The sequence below is a fragment of the Parasteatoda tepidariorum genome, chromosome 9, assembly GCF_982258835.1.
Source record: "Parasteatoda tepidariorum strain Cologne lab strain chromosome 9, Ptep-v5.0, whole genome shotgun sequence".
Taxonomy (NCBI): domain Eukaryota; kingdom Metazoa; phylum Arthropoda; class Arachnida; order Araneae; family Theridiidae; genus Parasteatoda; species Parasteatoda tepidariorum.
In genome coordinates, this window is record NC_141763.1 from 65,056,555 (window position 1) to 65,077,114 (window position 20,560).

General features: G+C 29.6%; 1 protein-coding gene across 1 annotated transcript; it reads left to right on the forward strand.

Annotated features, from left to right (window-relative positions):
* The first annotated feature begins 916 nt into the window (after positions 1-916).
* LOC110283499 (putative glutamate receptor) lies at positions 917-2,146 on the forward strand. The gene has a single exon (XM_021148746.3). It carries the CDS (start codon positions 917-919, stop codon positions 2,144-2,146), a length of 1,230 nt encoding a protein of 409 aa, XP_021004405.1.
* Positions 2,147-20,560: the final 18,414 nt, after the last annotated feature.

The window sequence follows — 20,560 nt, forward strand, 5'->3', positions numbered from 1 at the left end:
CCATAATTTTACTTAATGGCACACACATTTAAATTATTTCAAGAACGTTTTATATAGATGTGTGCATAAACCATTAAGAGCAAATATCTTAAAAGCAAACATCATACCTATGAACTACAGTCGTGTTTGTGTAAAAACCAACTTTTATTTGTGCAATCAGAAAAAAAATTCACGAATGATAAAATATTTGTTGAAACTGACACGCAGAACGATGGATCTGTCATTCAATTTTCTTTACTTGTTGCTTTTTTAAAAAAATGGATAAAACGTCTGCAAAAGCCTTCAATTGATTCCTTTACATAAAACTATTCATTCATTAAGACTTCAGGCAAAAGTTAAAACTCTTCGTTTTGTTTCGCATTTATCAATTTCGTGACAGTTCGTTTCTTTTCTTTGGAATCTGTCAGTTTCGTATTTAGATTTTGTCCTGGTTTTTCTTTTTTCCAAATAAAGTATTTCATATAACCCTCGGAATTAACTCTGATTATTGTATAGATTAAAAGTATTTAAACAATTTCGGATAAAATAATTCCTTACGAAGAAAAAACTCGTTCATTCTGTGAAGAATGACGAATTTTCCTCAGATTTTTTATTCTCTTTCAGCTTTTAAGAACTGACTTAACTAAACGAATCAAGAAGCATTTTTGACTAGAGAATTGACTCAAACATTTTGACGCAAACGGAAAATCTTTATACTCGTTTCAAGTAGAAGAACATTTCGTCCAAGAATTCGTGAAGAACTGAGAATATTTCTTGCCAACTCAACATCTCTATTATCTGTTATTCTTCAGGAACTGACTTAATTAAAAGAACCTGAACTGAATTTAAACTAAAAGTTTAATGTCAAAATTTTTAGATTAAAACGTTAAATCTTCACCTTCATTTCAAGAAGAATTCCATAAAGATTTCAAATAGAATGGCAGCTTATTTTCCCTCTAAACTTAGAATCTCAGCCCTACCAATTGTCAAAGCCTTAGAAATTAAAAGAATTAACAATATTACCATTATCTCTGGATTTGAAGCAGAATTAATAAATCTATTGTCAAGTAAACTTAATTTCGAATATGAAATTCTTGTTCCCTCAGACTCATCGTACGGTTCAAATGATACATTCGGAAACTGGACTGGAATGATGGGAATGCTCGCAAGGAATGAAGCTGACATGGCATTCTCCTTAATGGGTATCACCGAAGAAAGGTCAACTGTTGTGGACTTCAGCATGCCTTACCTACCTCTCGACAAAACATTTCTGATGCACCATGCTTCATTCTTGCCAAAAACATCAGCATTCACGTATCCTTTCAGCAGGCTTGTATGGTGTTTATTCTTTATCGTACTGCTCTTAGTAACAGTGCTATTTCGAACTTTGATTTCCCCAAGAGATTCTATTTGCTCCGTTTTCATAAATTTGTGGGCATCGTCTTTCGGACAAGGAATGAACTACAACCCTCGTTCAATTTCCAGGCGGATACCACTAGGAATTTGGCTTATATATTCATATCTGATAACTCTGAGTTACAGCTCAGTCCTGTTATCGTTTTTGACATCCCCGATTAGAATGAAGCAAATAAAAGATTTCAAGGAACTCTACGCTGCAGTCAGAGAGGGAAAAATGGAGTGTCGAGCAGCATTACCCACTCTGGAAGCAGAGTATTTGTCAAAAAGCGATATACCCCATCTCAAAGGATTAGGAGAATATATTAAAAAGAATAAATGGTACTACACATCTTATGACAGACAAAGTGTACCAAAACACGCAGCAATGCTTGGGTCACCTTTTCTGTTTCGCTTAGTTTTTGGGTCCCCTCAATCTTACTTTTACTCGAAGGACGCGTTTGGATATTTTCCGTTCGGAGTTGCAATTAGCAAACACTTCTGTTGCAAAAAGCGTTTCAATAAAATAATTCTCCGAATTTTAAGTGGTGGCTTATATAATAAATTCATGAGCGATGTATTCTTTAAATTAGATTTAAAGAAAAATTTAAATGGTGGCGTTTATCAAAGTGCATCAGCATCAGCTTTAGGATTATCAGATTTAAATGGACTGTTCATTATTCTAGGTATAGGCTGGGCATTAGCTGTTTTTACTTTGATACTGGAAATCACCTTCAGTAGATGGTTGTGCTCAAAACCTCTCCAAACCTAAAATACGCGATATGTAAATAACTTTTTGATTATACAACCTTCACTATCACCTTTTTCCAAGCACATTATTATTATTTGATATAGTCAGATGCTCTACTATATCGTTCAGTCAGTTTTCATTCCATCACCAGATTTCCCTGTTATAACTATTTAGATGAGTTAACACCATATTGGTGGCAAGGACAGATAGAACAGAGAGATAAGTTACACCCAAACTCGAAGTGGGATTGGGATCCCGAGTCTCCAGGGTACGAGGCCAACTCCTTAACCGCCATACAGTTGGTCAGCTTAATTCGTCAGGTAAATTGTCTAGTCTTTATTCTAGGCTCATCATTCTATTTAACGATCTCTTACCATGCATTACGAACAAGTTTCGTCATATATTTGAGAGATCGCATTTCATCACAAATCACGTGATTTGGTGACGAAATGATTCTCTAAATTAAGGAAATACTGCTCTAGGATTGCTGAATCCTTAAAAGTGAGAGCTTTTTTTCTTAGAGTGTATACTTTTTATTCTACCTTTTTATTCCAACTTAGTGTTATAGCATAGATGCGTTTTACAATCACATAATCAAAATATATTTAAGCACTTATTGACGCTTTAAATTTACCTCTTGTATTCGCGAATATTAAAATACTATATTTAAAAAATATATATTTTTTAATATCCTAATGTTTTTGACAAAGTGTTTGATTTGTCAAAAGCATTAAGTAAGTTGTTTATATTGTTTATATTACGAACGTCGAAATTACGAACTAGATGCAACAGAGCAGATTTAGCTGTTATTATTGTCTAGATGCATCTATTGTTATTACTCTAATAATTATTGTTTTTTTTTTTTTTAAATATCTCGCATATCACCTACCAAAACTCTTGTTGCGCACGTGTGTAACTTGCTACTAGATTTATGAATGTTGATATAACTTATGAATGTATATTTATGAATGTTGATATAGCTTGATTTTTGTAGGAGTGAAATTAAAAGAGATTGGAAAAAAAATTTTATAAGATACTTTTTGTCAGTTTTATTTATAGGCATTTTTTTTAAATTTCAATTATTAATTTCTTAAATGTTCCTACTACTTTCTTTATTATATAGATTCAATTAAATAGAATAATTTCTCAAAAATAGATTAATAAAATATACTTTTAATAGTATTGATAGAAAAAATATATGGGCGCAAAGTAATAGTACTTTTTTATACAAAATACATGCATCTTTACACCAAAGTTACTGTAATTGTTAAGGGTTTTATTGTGTTTTTTTAATAATTTTTTTTTATCTTCTAATAAGCAAGAAATGAAACTTTAGAATATCGCTCTAAACATTTAGATGCGAATGAAAAGTTTACACAAACCAAAAATATATGAAAGTAAAAAAAAAAAAAAAATTCAATTTAGCAGGTTTTAGCATAAAATTTACCCAAGTTATCCTAAATTAGTTACTGTCTGTTATTTTAGCTTTCAAAGACATTCAAAGTTACATCTTTGGACAGATAAATACGAAAGAATACAGATAAAAAAAATTGCAGATAAGAAACACGTCTGAAATATTCCTGGAATTCTAACATTTTTCATGAATACAGAATCAACGATGGGTGGAACTGCCATTTTCAAAGCAACTATCAATCCTGAACTGACATTGTATGTGAAATCAATGTTCGATTGAAATGTGTTATACTGGGTACACCCCTTCCTGAATCTCTCTCTCTCTCTCTCTATTTCTTTATTTAGTTGCACAGGTAGTATGGAAACAATGTGTTAAACAGTAAAGACAATTTTAAAAGTGATAGACTATAACCTAAATAAAGTTGACACAAAGAATACAGGTTTTCAATCATTTATAGTTGTATTACTCAGCAACAAATTGTCTTTATAAAATTTTAATTTAGTGACTCTCGGAGGATAATTTTCTTTTTTCTGTATAAACCTAGAGCTATAGAACTTTTTTCAAGTAACATCATCGTTATCGAACTGACAAATACTTTTTGAATATATAGATAATACAGGTAGTTATCAAAATAATGGAAACACCCTAGATTTTGAAGGCTATGGAATTGCTGTTCTGCCGTAAATGTTCTCTTTATGAAGGTTTCTCCTAACTGTAATTGTTGACACTGGAGAATCCAGATGCTGATTGAGCTCTGCGGTCACTTTGGCTGCAGTTGTTTTCTTTTTAGACATTACAATCCGCTTCAATACCCGTCGGTCTCTTTCACTCAGCTTCTCCTTCTATTTTGCTTTGCTGAGCTTGTCTTTCCGCGCTGTGTGTATTCTGTCATGACTTTAGACACCGCCTAAAAGCTGGGATGTTTCGGTCACTGTTGCTCCAACTGGTCGTGCTCCTACGATTTGGCCTCTCTGAAAATCTGTGAGGTCTGACATTTTGCGCTTCTGACAAAAAATCAAAACGTAGACAACTCTGCTAAAGCTTTAATGTTGTGGATTTTGATGTGGTACCTGCCTTTCGGCACTTGACACTTCATCTTAATTTGTTTGCGTTTGCAACGAAAGAGTGAGTCGTAATATAGCGACACGATTGATCGAATAATAGCACATAAATAAAAACAAAATTACAATAATACAGTTATTACAAAAATACAGTTATCTGCTAAAGCTTCTCTTATGCCACCTAATATATGTACTTTTTATATTAAAAAAAACTGGTAGCTAAGATTATATTTTAATGCTTATGAAGCGAATTCTTAAATGTCCCTTTTATTCACAAGTGTTTCCATTATTTTGATAATTACCTGTATATATATATATATATATATATATATATATATATATATATATATATATATATATATATATATATATATATATATATATAACATAAAAAGCTTCTATTAATCTTTTTATGTTAGTTTCTTCGTTATAAAACAACTCCTAATTTATTACTAATTGTTTATTCTAATCTAACTGCCTTCTTACACTTTTAAAAGCCACATCCTGTTTCTAAATCTATTTCTGACCTAAGTATGCATACATTTAAATAAAGACATTTTTCCCTTTAAGCTTCGTGGGAATCAATCAATCTAGTTCATAAACCAATAGTAATTTCTGAGATTTCCCTAAATAGAGACTTTTTCGGATTTTTTGCAAGATTTTCCCTACCAGAAAGACTGATCGTGAATGAAGTTAACAAGACTTTTCGTCCTCTACTCAACAAAGAATGACGTAATAAAAGTTACTCTGCTTTCATTAAAATCCATCATTTTATATATATATATATATATATATATATATATATATATATATATATATATATATATATATATATATATATATATATATATATATATATATATATATATATATATATATATATATATATATATATATATATATATATATATAAGAGGGGGAGAAAAATGTTTTGTTGGAAATTTTTTCAAGTTTTCAACATCAATAATTTTCTATCTTGAACAACAACAAAAAACTAGGTTTCATCAAATTTATCCCAGTTCCAGATTTTTGGTCTCAAAATGAAGATTTTTTGTTCGGCATCCTCTAAAAACAAAACAAAAATAAAAACTTCAGTCAATTTTTAAGCAACATAGATTTTTGAACTCTATTGTCTGGACTAGAGCGAAAGATGAGATCACCTAGTATTTTATACATTTCTTCAGAGTGTTTGAATGTAATTATACGATTGGTAATTGTTAGTATAATTGATTGATTAATATTGTGATTATTATTGTGACGTTATAAACTTGATATTTATGCAGTTTTTTCAAATATTAATTCATTAATTAAATAAGGATGAGCAGTTTTAAGGCAGTGACACAGTTTTAAATAGATTAGTTAAATAGGGAACGAAATTTATTTTCTGATTGGTTATTTATTTATTTAAATCTGTACTTATTTGCAGTTATTTAGATCTAAGAGAAACAGTTACCTATCATTGAAATTATTTTAATTTACAAAATCATTGATACATTTTTAAGTATAAAGGTAAAAAAATTCAAATTACTTTTTTATTTGGATGTTATATTTTAGTACAAATATAATTCCGATAAACTAACAGAATTTTTTTAAAATAACTATCAGACTGCTTTTTGTAATTAAAAAAAAATTATTAATAGATATTTTTGCGTGTAATTAGAGCGTCAGAAAAAAAAAAGTATAGAAAAAAGACGTAGATGTCTAAATCTGCGCCAAACAGTTAGTTATGCCCTATATTGTGTTCTAAAATTCAATGACGAAAGTTATAGTGTTAGTTTTATTTAAATCGAAAAACATTTTTATTACATTAGTAATGCTTTTTAGAGCATGTAAACAATAATATCAATGGAATTCAGAATAACTACCGTTTGATTTATTGTTACCCCCTTTTTGAAAAGTGCAGACATGCAAATCAATTTTGTGGTCTGGCATATGCCCCTACATAACAATACAGTTGGTTATCTCCCTGCTTCTTCACTCAGGCACATTATCCTTATCATCTAATCAATTTATCTTGTTCACTTTACTTGACAGAATTGAGATTATCTTTCGCACTGAATTGTGTTCTTGTCATTTTCTTATTGATCTGTTTTCCAGAATGAGTTAGCAACTACACATTAACAATATTTAACCCTCTGACGCAAATGGGATACCAGAAAAAATTATATTTGCATATAACTGACGATGACTGACTAAGTACAAATTAAAATATATTTCGGTATTTTTTTTTAATATAAAAAACAGTATCATAGTTACTAAAAAACATCTGTTAGATTATCAGAATCCTATTTGTGCAAACATATAAAATCAAAAAAAGAAGTAATTTGAAGGGGAAAAAAATTATTCATATTCAAAAAATTAATCAATAATTGTAAATTAACAAATATAGTAAATTAACGAAATTTCAGTGATGAATAAATTATTGTTTAAAAGTGAGTCGAGTTTGGAGGATTTTACCTTTAACGTGCACAGATATCTCATGCAGTGTTTTATAACCACAAATTTTTAAAATGCTAAATATAATAGTCTTCACTTATTTTGATCTAAATTAATACAAAATAATAAAAAAAAGAAACATATGTTTAATTAAATTCTGCTTCAAAGATTAAGCTTTAGAAAAGTAAAAATTGCTGTTATTAAATAAAAAGTCCCCAAATTTTGAAATTTTTCGCGCAAATCATAGAATTTTTAGAAAGTTGTGGATTTTAGAAAAAGAAATGCGAAGCTTAGGAAAGACTTGAGAACCTACCTATGGATGTTAAGGGCAGGTTCAAATTTGTTTGCTAATAACATTAATATTCATAATTTGACAACACCGATGCACTAATAAAAAATAAAAAAAAAGTTCAAGTTTTATGGAGAAATAAAATTTCAAATAAAATGAAAACAAATATTCCAAGTCATAGAGCTGTTTCAATGCTGTTAATGCCTTTGTCACAAGTGTCAAGATCCAATAATAATAATATAATAAAATTGAGTCGTGTTTATAGCATCGAAACAAGTATATGCCCATAACCTATTATATTTGTGCTTGTAATGTCTTAGTTATGCGACATAGTTTATTTCAATCTATATGAAGTTATGTTATCTCTTTCAGTTTAAATCATTTTTATTGTTAAAGTTGAATAATTATTATACTGAATTGTTCGAAAATTATATATCTCTGTCATATTCATATCTGCATTATTTTCAAACAATTTTAATTCCATCTCTTTTCATTTGTAATATTTTTCTAAAAAAAAATTTGAAAGAAAATGATTGTTAAATTATACTTATGAAAGAAAAATATTTATTATTATGTCCCATAACCTATTATGTATAGTAACATAACCTGTGATATTTGTACTTGTAATGTCTTATTTATTATTTATGCGACATAAAGTGTTTTAATCTATACGAAATTATGCTCTCTTTTTTAGTTTAAATCCTCTTTTATTATTAAAGTTTGGTAATTATCATATTGAATTGTTTAAAAAATTATACATTTCAGTCATATTCATACAATTTTAATTCTTTTTTTTAATGTAATATGTTTGTATGTTTTCTCAATGTTTGAAACATTTTTTTAAAATTTATCATACTCGCTTTTATAGAAGAAAAATATTTATTATTAAGTCCCATTACCTATAGCGTATGTCCCATTATCTATAATGTATATCACATAACCTATTATATTTGTGCATGTATTGTCTTACTTATGCGACATAAAATGTTTTAATCTATATGAAATTATGCTGTCTTTTGTAGTTTAAATACTTTTTATTATTAAACTTCAAAAATTATCATACCGGATTGCTTGAAAATTATATATATCAGTTATATTTATACCTGTAATATTTTCAAGCAATTTACAGAATTCTTTTTTTCAATGCGAAAATTTTTTTTTTCCTTTCTTCTTTAAAACTTTTGAAACATGTTTTTAAAATAATCGTATTTGCTTTAATAAAAGAAAAATATATATTAATGCCCGGATTTTGATAATTCCTACCTTCTTTTTTGATTCTTTGCATTTCAAGATTTTCAGGATATTTTTTTGAGATATTTGAATTTTGTTTTTTTGGGGCATTTTTTTTAGGTTTTTAAATACGTTTTTTTTTTCTACATAACAATTTAATACCGAATTTCTCGATCTCAGTAACTCTACAATGGGCATTATGGCAACAGGGTGGTGATATACTGTAATAACCACCCTTACTGACTATTTTTCAAATCCTAGTTAAAAACAAAGTCAATCAACTTTCCCTTTGATGAGTAATTAATCGAAATTTAAGTGAAAAAAACGTTTCTGAAATGTGGAAAATCGTAATTGCCAATTGACTAAACAATTAACTAGAAATGTATTCGCTTTTCACTATTTTTTCTATATCTTTCTGCTTAATCGTCAAAAAATTTACTTTAATCTCTCCTTTGCTCATTGTGCTTGAGTTTGAAAACGGTTTTTACTTCCTTACCATTCATTTGTGGCCCTAATATGCATACTGTCACCAACCGTCATCAAATTTTGAGGCCAATCCTCGAATTAAATAGTTATTCTCAAACACTTTCCATATATTAGAGGACAAAAATCGTCCTCAAATCTTATCAAATATTCTCGAATTTAACTTGAAACATCTCTTTTTTACCGGTGTTGAAATATCAAAAAAATCAGCTGAAAAATATTAAATAATAGCAAAAAGCTAATACATTTTAGTTCAATTGTATAGTCAATTGGCAAATGCTCATGATTTTTTTTCTTCTTTTTTTTAATTAAGATGATTTTGTCATACAGAGAAAACAAGCGAAAAACGTAAAAGCGCCATGTTAAAACTATGTCTGATCGGCTGAAATAATTTAAAAAAAAAAAAAAAAAACAAGTTTTATAGCAACTGCAGAATGTTATATCATATGTGTAAACTGTTCAGTAATGAAATTAAGTACAATAAAGATGGTTTACTTGGTATTAATTATCAATTAAAAAACAATCTATGTGGCACATATAAATTTATATTCCCCATTAATATATGGGTGTCCTCAAATCGCAAAATTTTTTGTCTCAAAAATTTTTTTGAGGAAGAATCAGTATTCCGATTATTTTTCCTCAAATCATGATTCAGAAATCTGGTCACATTAAATATGCATAGCTTTTTATCGTATATTTTATTAAAATTTTAAAAAGTTGGTTTTTGCGGAACGACATGCATATTTCATGCCATACACCCAAAATGGTTCTTGTACCACTTCTGGAATCTATATATATATTTCTCTTACACGGCGACAAAAAAAGCCTCATTACAGCTCCCCGAATGGCAAGGCTAGAAAATCGACCAATGATTGCCGCTAAAAATGTCACATGCCAAATCTAGCTTAGGTGGCTCAACATATAGCGGTTTTAAAAACGGAAACTGAAATAACTAGAGATAGCTTTCTCACTCTTTCAGTTGCGGCAATCTCATACTATTAAGCTAGGCAGAAGTGAGTAGTCTTTGTCGATAGATCTCTATTTTAGTATTTTGTCGAAAGCGCTTTTTTTCACGAATTCATATATTACGAATTTATTTGACGATTTTTGATTTATATCACGAATTTATTTGTTTATTTATTGTTATTAGTTATTCATTAAAAAATGAGTCTCAGTCGTGCTGTTACGCTTTAAGATTTTATACTATAGCACATTTCTAATAGGTTTACCGAATTACATGTCATTTATTTGAATTCAAATTTATTTTAATGACTTAGTATTTACTAAAACTATTTTTTTTCTTAAAAAAAGTTATATGGATTTGAATGATTGTTTTGAATTCTTAGAATTTTGTGCATTTGCAATGTACCTAAGTTAGTAGCGAGCGAAGCAAACCATATAAGATTGCGTAGCAATTTTCGGGGGTTGGCGAGCGTGAGCGAGCAAAGGGCGCAGCCCACTAGTAACAAATATTACAATAGCAAAAATATAATAATTATGATGCTTTTGCTTACTTTATTGTAGTACCGACTGGCAAATACGGTACATTGTTGCACAAGCAACTTGGACATTTTTCTTCATAAATTGTTTCCACACCTCGGATTGAAATACAGCTTTGGAATTACCACAGATGAAGTTTTCGACTACTTTGCTCAAAAACATATCTCCATGCAAATCTGAAAGAATCAATAAATCGGGTACTGTTTCAACTCTTAAGGCAGATTCCAAAAAAGAAGTACAAAGCATTTTTAGTTTTTGAATTTGGTATTTGTCAGCAATGAAGTATAATTCCAAAGTAATATCCCACATTAAGTCTTTGAAAGCAGGAAGTACATTTGAAAGGGAGTAGTTTATACAAAATTGGCTGTTCTTCACTAAAAGATTTTCTTTCTCAATATTCTCTGGTTCCTTTCTTTCATTTTTTTTAAAATTCTTCTGATTGTTTATGACAGTCATCAGTTTTTCTGTAAGTTCGATCTCGATCATTTTTCTATAAATCACTGTCTTGGACATGCCGCCTAAAGACGAGGTCGCTATCCATCAAATCAGTACATCATAGATGCCGCTTTCCAGCTGCAAATTTTCTTAGTCCTTTTCAAGCATTGACATAGCGGAAACTGATTCTCACTTAAAGATATTACTAAGTTTGTTTCAACCCTTTTCTTTTCTCGAAAAATGGGTGAAACTGTCACATTTCTTCCTAAGGCAATTCTCACGTTTCGCAGAATTTCATTTACCCTCTTTTTGCACATAGTGTAAACAAAAATAGCAATGCCTTTCGTTTGTGTTTAAGTAAAGTCGTGCAAACAAGTATATAAAGAAACCCAGATCTAGGTAAAAAGATAAATGCAGGCTGCGAAATATAAATAACACAATGAAGCTTTAGACTTGACGTCAGAAACTCTTGTGAACTTCAAAACCAATAACGTAGTTTTAGAAGAAAATGTATTAGCCATTCAAAACTGCTCTAGTAGTAGTAAGAGTCCACTGTTTTTTTTTTTTTACTTTTAGTTGCATTGCGTTAAATTTAGAGTCGTCGATACTATTTGCTGAGATATTTCTATTCAAATTTTCTTCAAACTTATTTTTCTATTCAATATTTTTTTAAGGTTATTATTTCTTTTAAAAAAAATTTTAAGTTTAAGTAATTTTTAAGTTTTTTTGGTTCTAAAGTTTGTAAAAAAAAATGAGCAAGCGTAAGAGAGGGTTGACGCAAGAGGAAATCAATGAATCGCGCCTGATACCAGTGACGAAGAATTATTAAGCGAGGATGATGGCTGGCCTCTACAATCTCCATCAGAAGAAGTTGAAGAAGAGTTAGGAAATTCAGATAATAAAACAGATGACCATCTTAGTGAGGATGACAAAATTAACTTAGCGGACATAACGTGGACTGAAGATGTGTCCAATGATTTGTTTAAAAACATTGAAAGCACATTTGAAGGCGGACCTGTTCACAATTTGGACTCTTCTTCTGAACCCTCAACATACTTCAAACTGCTATTTTCCGATGAGATGTGCCAAACCATCATGGAAAATACCAACAAATATGCCAGCTATGCTCACAAGGAAAAAAATCTGCCGAAGACAAAATGGGTGCCAATAACTGATATAGCTGAGATATGGGCGTTGATATCTTGTCTCTTTGTGATGAGTGTTTGCCGCGTTCCGCATATTGCGGATTATTGGTCGAACAATCCAATTTTCACAAACTTAAAAGTGAAGTCAACAATGACCCGTGATAGATTTTTCGATATCTGGAGATTCCTACATACCTACATCTGTCAGACCGGGAAAAGGAGAAGCAAAAATCAGACCCCAAATTCTACTATATGCAGAAGGTCGATCCTTTCCTCACTGACGTGAGGAAGAATTTTCAGAAACACTTCGAACCTCACAAGAATTTGTCAGTTGATGAAGCTTTGATAAAGTACAAAGGACGACTTGGTATTGTGCGATACATGCCTCAGAAACCTGCCAAGAGAGGTTTAAAAGTATGGATGATGTGCACTTCCTCTCTTGGCTATGATTTAAACTTCGAGGTTTATTGCGGAAAGCACGATAGCATTAGAAGAAGTGGTAAAGGAATTGGTATTGTGCGATACATGCCTCAGAAACCTGCCAAGAAGGTTTAAAAGTGTGGATGATGTGCACTTCCTCTTTTGGCTATGTTTTAAGCTTCGAGGTTTATTGCGGAAAGCACGATAGCATTAGAAGAAGTGGTAAAGGAATTGGTATTGTGCGATACATGCCTCAGAAACCTGCCAAGAAGGTTTAAAAGTGTGGATGATGTGCACTTCCTCTCTTGGCTATGTTTTAAACATCGAGGTTTATTGCGGAAAGCACGATAGCATTAGAAGAAGTGGTAAAGGAATTGGTATTGTGCGATACATGCCTCAGAAACCTGCCAAGAAGGTTTAAAAGTGTGGATGATGTGCACTTCCTCTTTTGGCTATGTTTTAAGCTTCGAGGTTTATTGCGGAAAGCACGATAGCATTAGAAGAAGTGGTAAAGGAATTGGTATTGTGCGATACATGCCTCAGAAACCTGCCAAGAAGGTTTAAAAGTGTGGATGATGTGCACTTCCTCTTTTGGCTATGTTTTAAGCTTCGAGGTTTATTGCGGAAAGCACGATAGCATTAGAAGAAGTGGTAAAGGAATTGGTATTGTGCGATACATGCCTCAGAAACCTGCCAAGAAGGTTTAAAAGTGTGGATGATGTGCACTTCCTCTCTTGGCTATGTTTTAAACATCGAGGTTTATTGCGGAAAGCACGATAGCATTAGAAGAAGTGGTAAAGGAATTGGTATTGTGCGATACATGCCTCAGAAACCTGCCAAGAAGGTTTAAAAGTGTGGATGATGTGCACTTCCTCTTTTGGCTATGTTTTAAGCTTCGAGGTTTATTGCGGAAAGCACGATAGCATTAGAAGAAGTGGTAAAGGAATTGGTATTGTGCGATACATGCCTCAGAAACCTGCCAAGAAGGTTTAAAAGTGTGGATGATGTGCACTTCCTCTTTTGGCTATGTTTTAAGCTTCGAGGTTTATTGCGGAAAGCACGATAGCATTAGAAGAAGTGGTAAAGGAATTGGTATTGTGCGATACATGCCTCAGAAACCTGCCAAGAAGGTTTAAAAGTGTGGATGATGTGCACTTCCTCTCTTGGCTATGTTTTAAACATCGAGGTTTATTGCGGAAAGCACGATAGCATTAGAAGAAGTGGTAAAGGAATTGGTATTGTGCGATACATGCCTCAGAAACCTGCCAAGAAGGTTTAAAAGTGTGGATGATGTGCACTTCCTCTTTTGGCTATGTTTTAAGCTTCGAGGTTTATTGCGGAAAACACGATAGCATTAAAAAAAGTGGTAAAGGAATTGGGTATGACGTTGTGACTCAGCAGCATTTTGACTCCTGGAAAAAACTACCACATTTATTTTGAAAGATATTTCACGCGTTTTCCTCTGATGATGGACCATATGAAAAAAAGTATTGGTTCTCGTGGAACTTTGAACACTTGCGGAAAATTTTTACCCAAAGAATTGAAAAGCTGTAAGCTAGATGATGCTGGACACTCGAAAGTATTCCAGGGCTCTGAATTTCCCAATCTTTTGTGTACGGTCTGGAAAGATAAAAAGAAAATTTTTATGTTATCTACAACTAAATCCGCTACAACCACAAATGTGAATCTAAGAATTGGTGGAACCGTCAAGACACTAGACTGCCCAACAGTATTTTCAGACTACAACAAGTTTATGGGTGGTGTATATCTGGCAGATCAAAAGCGAAAGAACTATGAATCAGCTCGAAAATCAAGAAAGTGGTGGCTATATGTGTTTTGGTTTTCGTTGGACACAGCTGTCCACAATTCTTTTATAATTTATTCACTTTCACAGCCACCAAATAATAAAAAACCTTAAAGATTGTTGGACTTTAAAGTAAGTCTTATCGAAGAATTGTCCAAAGGAATTCTATCTCCCATAGCCCGAGCCCATCTGCCAATTCGAACCCAAATCATCTTCATAAAAGATGCAAAACATCAACTCCTAGAAGATGCCGTAGATGTTCGAAGCTGAAAATTAAAACATTTGGCAACAATACCGTTAGAAGCTCTTGGATGTGTCAGGCATGCAATGTATGCCTTTGCATAGATTGTTTCGGTCCATATCATGACAAATTAAAGTCTTAAACTCAACCGGAAAAAATTATTTGATACTTTTTTTTTACTTAAAATCCCTTTCTATACTTTCAAATATTAACGTTTTCCCTTAACGAAAATTAAGTATATTTTTCAATTAATAGTGCGCTAATAAAAATCTTTATAACCACTTTCTTTCTCATCAAAAATTTAATTAAACCATTTTCAAAATAAATAAATAAATTTATCTCCAAATCCTAAATTTTCATGAACTTTTCTTTAGAGTAGAGTAAATTTTTTTAAACTTTAATATGTTAGACGATTCATTCACGAGCTTCAAAACGGCCTAGTTGTGCATTTCTGTTTTTTCCTTTCGTGTTAGTATACATTTTTTTTTATATATATGCATTATATGTCGTGTGTATATTACATTTCTTTTCATTCTGTACCAACCGATTAATTTTATTTATTTTCAAAAATTATTTCACAGCATTAATAATCATGTTTATCCCTTGTTTTAATTTATTTTTTATGATTGCTTCACTCACAAAAAACAATTCCTATGTGACGGATGTGAATAATTTTTTATAAATTATTCATATCCGATAATGATTTTTTTTATCAGATAATGATTGTTCCAAATATGCATTTTAATAATATACATTTAAAATTAATATTTTTTTTTCATTGTTATTGATTTTTTCATAATCTATTTGGCGTATGATTATTTAATTTTAGGAAGAAAGTCTGCAAAATCTCTTTTCCTTGATATTTTTAGTGTTTTTAAAACTCATTCCATATGAAATTTAATATACTAGTGGGCTGCGCCCCCTGCTCGCTAACGCTCTCCAACCCCCGAAAATTGCTACGCAATCTTATATGGTGTGCCTCGCAAACCAAGCTCGCTTCGCTCGCTACTAACTTAGGTACATTGCAAATGCACAAAATTCTAAGAATTCAAAACAATTATTCAAATCCATAGAACAACTTTTTCTTTTATTTAAAAAATTACATCTTTTTAGTAAATACTAAGTCATTAAAATAAAGTTGAATTCAAATAAATGACATGTAATTCGTTGAACCTATTAGAAATGTGCTATAGTATAAAATCTTAAGATAAAATTTCTAAAACTGATATCTCTTTAAAAAGGTTAAAATTCTTGCTATAATTAAGTTTATTAAAAATTGAAATAAGTGAATTGCAATGGAAAAACCTTCATAAGCAAATAAATTCTAGTAAAACAAATAAATTCGTGATATAAATCCAAAATCGTCAAATAAATTCGTAATATATAAATTCGTGAAAAAAAGCGCTTTCGACAAAATACTAAAATAGAGATCTATCGACAAAGACTACTCACTTCTGCCTAGCTTATGCTCTCTCTGGTTATTTCCGTTTCCGTCTTTAAAAATGCTATATGTTGAGCCATCTCAGCTAGATTTGGCATGTGACATTTTTAGCTGCAATCATTGGTCGATTTTCTAGCGTTGCCATTCGGGGAGTTATAATGAGGCTTTTTCTTGTCGCCGTATAAGAGAAATATATGTATAGATACTTAGCGTGAATTTATTTAATTGACGTCTTCTTACATAATTTTGCAAATTTTAGAGTATGAAATTTTTTTTTGTAGTATGATATCATATAATAATTGCTCTGAATTTATTTTTGTGATACGCTCTTTAAAAATGTATTATTTAGGTCATTTTTATTATTTTATTTTTCAGTAGTATATTTAATTACTGTAAATTATTATTTTTTTGAAATATATGAAAAAAATCTTACAATTTATAACGGTTAGTACAATTTTAAATATTAATATGCGTACTACACGTATCTCTTTACTTTGAGCATTTTTGTATTGAAAAAATATGCATTTATTTTTCTCATTTATATAAGCATTTATAATATGCACTTATAAAGCATATATATGCATTATAAATGCATATATATGCATTTATAATATGCATTATATTTATATATAAATTAATAATATGCTTACAATATGCATTTATTTTTCCCATTTTCGGATAATTTTAATCTTTTTTATAGTTCATTTCTTGGGAAATTTAATATATACTTAGTGCAGTTTAATTTATTCAAGGTCTTCTTTGGAATTTTATGACTGCTTCATGTTGTAATCGAAATTTTTCTTGTGTCAGTAGAGTACGGAATTGATTTTTATAGAATAATAACTATCTAATAATGATTAATGATTGTATCAAATTTATTTGTGTGATCTGCACTTTAATTAAGCACCTTTTATGTTATTTTTAATATTTCCCTTTATAATATTATAAATGAATGGTTTCATAAGTAAAAGTTACTTAAAATGTTAACTTAAAAATATTTTGTTTAGGTACAATAATTTTCTGTTTTTTTAGTCTTGCAATTAAATTTTTTACTAATTAATCAAATCAAGATGATATTAGTAAGCATAATTAAATTTTGCAAGTGAAATCAAATATGATTTAGTCATTTAAAAATGCTACTTAAAAATCAAATCAAATCAATGTACTTTTGTAATTATTTTTAATTGCAATCTGAACAGCTGTTTTTTTTTTGTTTTTTTAAATAATGTGTGAAAGAATATTTTCAGAATCTCTTTGACATTAAAGGATGTTTACAAATTATTAATCTTTTACTGAGTTTCAAAATAATTTGTTGCGTTTATTATGTTATACAAGGGCACATTACATCAAGTTAATCGTTGTTTTTATTTTATCATTTGAATTATATTGAAGCAAAATAAAATGACATTAGACATAGTTTTTACATTAGACATCTGACTATAAAATGACATTAGACAGCTTTTCTTTCTTTCTTTTATGGTATACTCAAATTTGTTTGCTTTTAAATGTTTCGGCTTTGAAAAAATATTTCAAAATATTTTTTGTAAGAAAGAAATAGCATCCTATAATTTGTTGAAATACCATGAGTGTTTTAAAAATGTTAAATATTTATTTCAAAAATAAAAATAAATGTAAATAAACAGCCATAGAGAGGACATTTAATGTTTCATACAGGGTTGGCTTTTTGCCGGTAGAAACTGGTTTTTGCCATGCCAGTGGCAGAAACTGGTTATAACCAGTAAAAACCGTCAGAAACTAAAAAGACGTCTATATTAGTTCTAGTAGTTGCTTAATGATATTTTGTTTAAGTAAACTGAAAAATGTAACTCCATGTAACTGTAACAAACTTTTTAATTCATTGTTTGTAAATATATATTATTTTGTTTATATTAAATATAAAGAGTGCAGTATATCAAATATTTGTATAAAACAAATCAGCCCCATTTCCTGAAACTTACTTTTCCAGTCAAGTTTTGAAAACTACCCCAGCTGCTACATGGTGGTGGTCCAGTTTTAAAATATATGCAATAGATGAAAGTTTCACAAAACTTGCTTGTTCCTTGATGACAATGCCTGCTAGTTCTGCTGGAGAATCTTCTCAAATTTCTCGTTCGGGCATAGCAAATTGAGAAATTGTTCAGGTTTAGAAACTGCATCAAAACTTGTCTTTTGTTATAGATTACTGCAGAGTGCAGACAATGTAATATTTGATTTTGAATGGTGATAATTTTGTAAATAAATTGTACTTTGTTTAACATTTAATTGTTTTTTCTATAAATTATCCATTGTATGTCAATCTCAGTACTTACTTTTATGTCATTTTCTGAATTTCTGCCACAAATGTGGCAGAAAAGGGTTTCTGCCATGCCGGTTTTAACCAGTGGTTTTAACCACTTCGGCAAAAACTTGCCAACCTTGGTTTCATATAATAAATATAATATGATAAAATCTATATAAATCAATGTAATAGAATTTAAATTTGTAAACATAATAAAACGGATTTCAAATTTATATGCATAATATTTTATTTTTAATAGTAACATCGCAAATCTTGTCAAAAAGTGCTTCCCTTCGACTTTTAGATTATTTTACTTTTAAAATTAGTTATTATTATTTTTTTTTTTTAATTTCAAAGTCTAATTCTTTACAAACTATTTTTATTTTCTATGATCATATATATAAAGAGAAGTTACTCCTTATACATGTTTCAATTGTCAAATTTCCACCAGATGTTAAAAAAATTTTATGTTTCAGAAAAAATGTTAGAAGTTTTCCTTTTCAAAAAATATCGAAAAATGTGAATAATTAAAAAAAATAATAATAAAATGAATATGACTTTTATGTTTTATATAGAGTTGTCTGTGTCCCCCTTGTGGTCAGACCCTACAATGCAAATAAATTTTTCCCTAATGGCACTTATTTTTCTCATGATGGCATCATAATACAGGAAATTGAATATTAGATTTAATAAATTTATTTCGTATTTTAAAAATTCTCAAAAAAGCGTACTTATTCTTATTATTTTTACTTATTCTTAATAAACTTATTCTTACTTCCTACTTATTCTTAATAAACTTATTTCATATTATACATATAAAAGAAAAATATTTATTATTATGTCCCATAACCTATTATGTATAGTAACATAACCTGTGATATCTGTGCTTGTAATGTCTTATTTATGCGACATAAAGTGTTTTAATTTAAACGAAATTATGCTCTCTTTTTTAGTTTAAATCCTCTTTCATTATTAAAGTTTGGTAATTATCATAATGAATTGTTTAAAAAATTATACCTTTCAGTCATATCCATTACTGCAATATTTAAAAAAAAAATTAATTCTTTTTTTAATGTAATGTTTGTTTGTTTTTTTCAATTTTTGAAACATTTTTTTTAAATTTATCATACTTGCTTTTATTGAAGAGAATTATTTATTATGTCCCATTACCTAGAACGTATGTATCTTAACCTATTCTATTTGTGCTTGTAATGTCTTACCTATGTGACATAAAATATTTCAATATATATGAAGTTATGCTGTCTTTTTTAGTTTAAATCCTTTTTATTATTGAAGTTGAAAAATTTTCATACCGGATTCTTTGAAATTTATATATTTCAGTTGTATTTATACCTGTAATATTTTCAAGCAATTTACTGAATTCCTTTTTCAATGCGATTTTTTTTTTTTAAATTTTTGAAATATTTTTCTAAAATAATCACATATTTGCTTCAATAAAAGAAATATATATATTAAAGCCCGGATTTTGATGAATCTTACATTCTTTTTCCATTCTTTGCATTTCAAGATTTTTCAGGATATTTTTAGAGATATTTGAATTTTGCTTATGTTTTTTTTTTTGGGGGGGGGGCATTTTTTTCGGTTTCTAAAAACGTTTTTTTTCCCTACCTAACAGTATAATACCGAAATTCTCGATCTCAGTTACTCTGTTGCTAATTATGGCAACAGGGCGGTGATATACTGTAATAACCATCCTTTCAAAGTACTTTTCGTAGTAAGAGAAAAAAAAACGTTTCTAAAATGTAGAAATTCATCATTGCCAATTGAGTAAACAGCTGAAATGTATTCGCTTTTTGCTATTTTTTTCTATACCTTTCTGCTTGATCGTTAAAAAATTTATTTTAATCTCTCCTTTTTGCTACTAATGGTCTTCATAGTGGGTGCTTGAGTTTGAAAATATTTTTCCTTCCTTACCATTTATTTATGACCTGTGGTCACTAACCATATGTGCAAATCTAAGCACATGTGCTCAAATGCTCTCGAATTAAACTGAAAATATCTATTTTTAATCCGTGCTGAAATATCAAAAAAATCAGCTTGAAAAATATTAAGAAATAGCAAAAAGCGAATATATTTAAATTCAATTGTATAGTCAATTGGCAAATGCTCATGATTTTTTTTCTCTTTTTTAATGAAGATGATTTTGTCTTACAGAGAATATAAGCGAAAAAACAAAGAAGCATCAGGCTAAAACTATATCTGAATAAGAAATAATTTTAAAAAAAATAAATAAATAG